General features: G+C 35.2%; 1 protein-coding gene across 1 annotated transcript in view; it reads left to right on the top strand.

Annotated features, from left to right (window-relative positions):
• The window catches only part of LOC117124985 (transmembrane protein 184C-like), a gene marked incomplete at its 5' end in the record, with an annotated part of 4,692 nt that extends 1,803 nt beyond the window's left edge, over nucleotides 1–2,889 (top strand). The window contains 3 exons of the mRNA XM_033271333.1: nucleotides 311–520; nucleotides 1,855–2,059; nucleotides 2,333–2,889. Coding sequence (XP_033127224.1) covers nucleotides 311–520; nucleotides 1,855–2,059; nucleotides 2,333–2,682 — 765 coding nt within the window. The remainder of the gene's footprint in view (nucleotides 1–310; nucleotides 521–1,854; nucleotides 2,060–2,332) is intronic.
• Between the last annotated feature and the right edge of the window lie 530 nt (nucleotides 2,890–3,419).

The following is a 3,419-nucleotide window of genomic DNA, read 5'->3' as shown; positions in this document are numbered from 1 at the left end:
TGTGTAAAAGAGACAGGCCTATTTATGGACTAATGGTTATGGTCGCAGGTTTTACACAATGCATTTATATGACATATGTGTATGTATTTGTGATAAAGAAATATAATACGGTACTGTTGTAACATGTAACATGTTGACTTTAGAAGCACTAAATTAATTATATGAACTACCGGTACTCCTGCATTCTTCGTCAATATTCGACATAAAATACAATTTTTATATAAAATTTTCACGTATGCAAACATAATAGTATTTTTCATATCGTTTTTTTTTTTTTTTTTTTTTTTTTTTTATTTTTTTTTTTTTATAGTGGGCTCTTTATTGCATGATTCTATTCTACCACGCTACCAAAGACGAACTTGAACCAATCAAGCCACTAAGCAAATTCTTGTGCATCAAGCTTACGATTTTTGCCTCCTTCTGGCAGTCTGTATTCGTCAACATCCTCGTCGATACCGGTGCAATTCAGCCTAAGGAATCATGGGGGATGGACAAATACGATTTTGGAAAAGCGATTCAGGTACATTTAACAGAGCTTAACGGAAGGTCAGTCAGACTTAACGACTGACCAATTGTTGCCGCTTTGCATCTGGCCTGGGTTGCGCTCTATAGATATTTGCTAATGCGGGCTCTCACTTAGTGATGGGGTATCATTATTGTGATGGTGGGAGCTTGCAGGAGCTTGTGTCTGTGGTGCGCCATACTGACTTAAAATGCAGGGCGATGTGTGTGTGTGTGTGTATATGTATATATATATATATATATATATATATATATGTAGGCCTATATATATATGTGTGTATGTATATATATGTATATGTATATATATATATATGTATATATATATATATATGTATAAAGTACATTTGTGTGTTTGTATATTTAGTAATTTTACATGCTTCTCAAACTGTTTTATTTTTAATGTATTTTTCTAGTTGCTTTATTTTAAGTTATTTGTTATGGTTGATGCACCTGAGTGCCACAGATGTAAATGGTGTCTGTATAGAGTCAATAAAATGATTTGATTATCACATTGTATTTGGCGTAACATGTGGCATCATGACTACATCTGGATAAATATTTTTGATTATCTGGACAGAAGAACTTGATACCAAGGAGTGATACTATACTGGATTTTCATCCAACAAATGAGTACACAGCAATGGTAACCTGGAGGGTGGCGTGTTTTCGGACTACATAATAAGTACGTGTCCAAATAGGCATTCATGTGAAAACAATTCTCAAAAATGAATGGGAATTGAACCCATAACTTAAAGTTACTAGTCTGGTATCATAACAACTAGATAACCACACTTGAGTGGACATTTCTGGAGACTAATTGTCTAATTATCGTGGGTTTGATTCCATGCTTTGATAAATTGCGAGATGTTTTCACAAGTATTTTGGGGACGTACAGAGTACTGGATGCGATAATATGTCAGGTTGAAAAAAAATATCTGTATCATATTATTCCTATTTAGTTTGCTCTATGCAAATGAAAAGGGAGATTTTGCAACCTTACGAAAACGATAACGAATACAAAATACGTCTTCATCATTATCGTCATTTTTGCCTAAAACTTTCTTGACATTTCATAATATGTCTTTTACAGGAATCAACAGTTATATAGCTCATATTATGAGCTATATGACTGTTGATTCCTGTAAAAGACAAGGATGGCCTAAGATGTGACCGATATACTAATGTGGGGATGGATTGGCATAACATTTTGATGATCGTTATTGTTATCGTTATCGTGAGCTTGCGAAACATACCTATCATTCTGTGGCTATATCATTTTGAGTGGAGTTTTACAATTAACAAAAGAATTATAATACAGCATTCTTTTTGTAGGATTTTCTGATCTGTATAGAGATGTTTCTCGCAGCTATTGCCCATTACTATTCATTTTCGTATAAGCCATACCAGAACGATGGACCACGTTCTCGGTTTTTTTCGAACTTCAAAAAGATGTGGGACATGTCTGACGTCAGAAAGGACATCACAGAGCACGTAACGGTTGTCGGGAACGACTTCAAGCGGAAAGTTGGGAACATGGGTGAGAAGAAAATATATGTAATTACATAGGCATATTATAAATATTTTTACAATAGAATGCATTTTGTTTCTTTAAGAAATTACCGGTACTCCAAAATCATTTTACTCACCATGCACAGCGCTATTAATACTGCACCTCAGTCGATCAAGTTATATTTTGTTATTCTGTTCCATATTCTAAATTTCATCATCAATAATTAATATTATAATTTTAATTATTATTAAAATAATTACAGTACTATTATTATTGAAACTTTTATTTATTTTTTTTTAGTGGGAATGGCAAATGATTCGGAGGCTGATGTTTCAACAGTCGTTGATGACAATGATATTCAAGTTAGTGTGAAGAAGTCAAGGAGATTTTTCAAAAAGAGAAAACGTTTAGTAGATGATATAAGCAATAGCCCCGCTGGTACGTCCCCAACGACGCCTAAAATTGTCGATGACGACAACAGCCAGGAAATATACCCTGTGGTTCTGCCGTCACGAATTGATACCGATCTTGAAACTGACGAGACACCAGAGGGCGCTATCACAAATCATGGCTTTCTTAATCCACATTACAGCGAGATTGAGGATCAGGAGATGACTAAGGCTGAATTCATTGACCAATCAGATTCCTAATAAATATGCAAAAAATATGTTATGCTAAACACTAACTGGGCTACACTCAAAATATAAACAAATCAACAATTTGATAGATCAGTTTGATTATGAAAACAATGTAATTTATTTTATTGTTTTTTATTTTTTAGCATATTTTCTATAACAATAACAACAATAATTATTGCTGCGAAGCAGCCAATTCATATTCTTGACAGGAATTTGACCTCTAGAAGGTCATTGTTTGTCAAAAAACGAGTGCCTAAGACGGCTGAAAAGCGGAGTTTCCTTCTTTCGTTCTGCCGGGAAAAATCAATTACTTTAGGCGACGTTTGTAGACTAACCTACTCGTACCAACGTCCGCATGCCGAGCTAGCCTTATCCTACTCTAGGCCTAGACTAGCTAGGATGGTATATATAGGCCTAGCCTTGAAGACGAGGGTCCCAATGAAAAACAACGTCGCTCTTTGATAGCTAACATTGTCTATTTAACATCACAATAATTCATTATTAGACCTATAGTTGTTTTTTGAATTGTACTCCACATAATCTCAGCCGATACCTCGCACAACTGGCTAACGTCTCTATCTATTGTCGTGACGTCATGGCTCGCTGGCTCACACTTGTTATCAAATAACATGCTAGCTCGCACTTTGGCAACACTCTTTGGCAGTCAACTCGCCCCTAGAAAAAACGCCCTTGGAAACTTTCCCCATAAAAAATGTACACTTCCTAGACCATGCAGTCTTCAAAATAAA

Source organism: Anneissia japonica, unplaced genomic scaffold (genome assembly GCF_011630105.1).
Source record: "Anneissia japonica isolate Jap-2015-1 unplaced genomic scaffold, ASM1163010v1 scaffold287565_len15505_cov141, whole genome shotgun sequence".
In the NCBI taxonomy this organism is placed as follows: domain Eukaryota; kingdom Metazoa; phylum Echinodermata; class Crinoidea; order Comatulida; family Comatulidae; genus Anneissia; species Anneissia japonica.
This window is presented reverse-complemented; position numbering and strand designations above follow the sequence as displayed.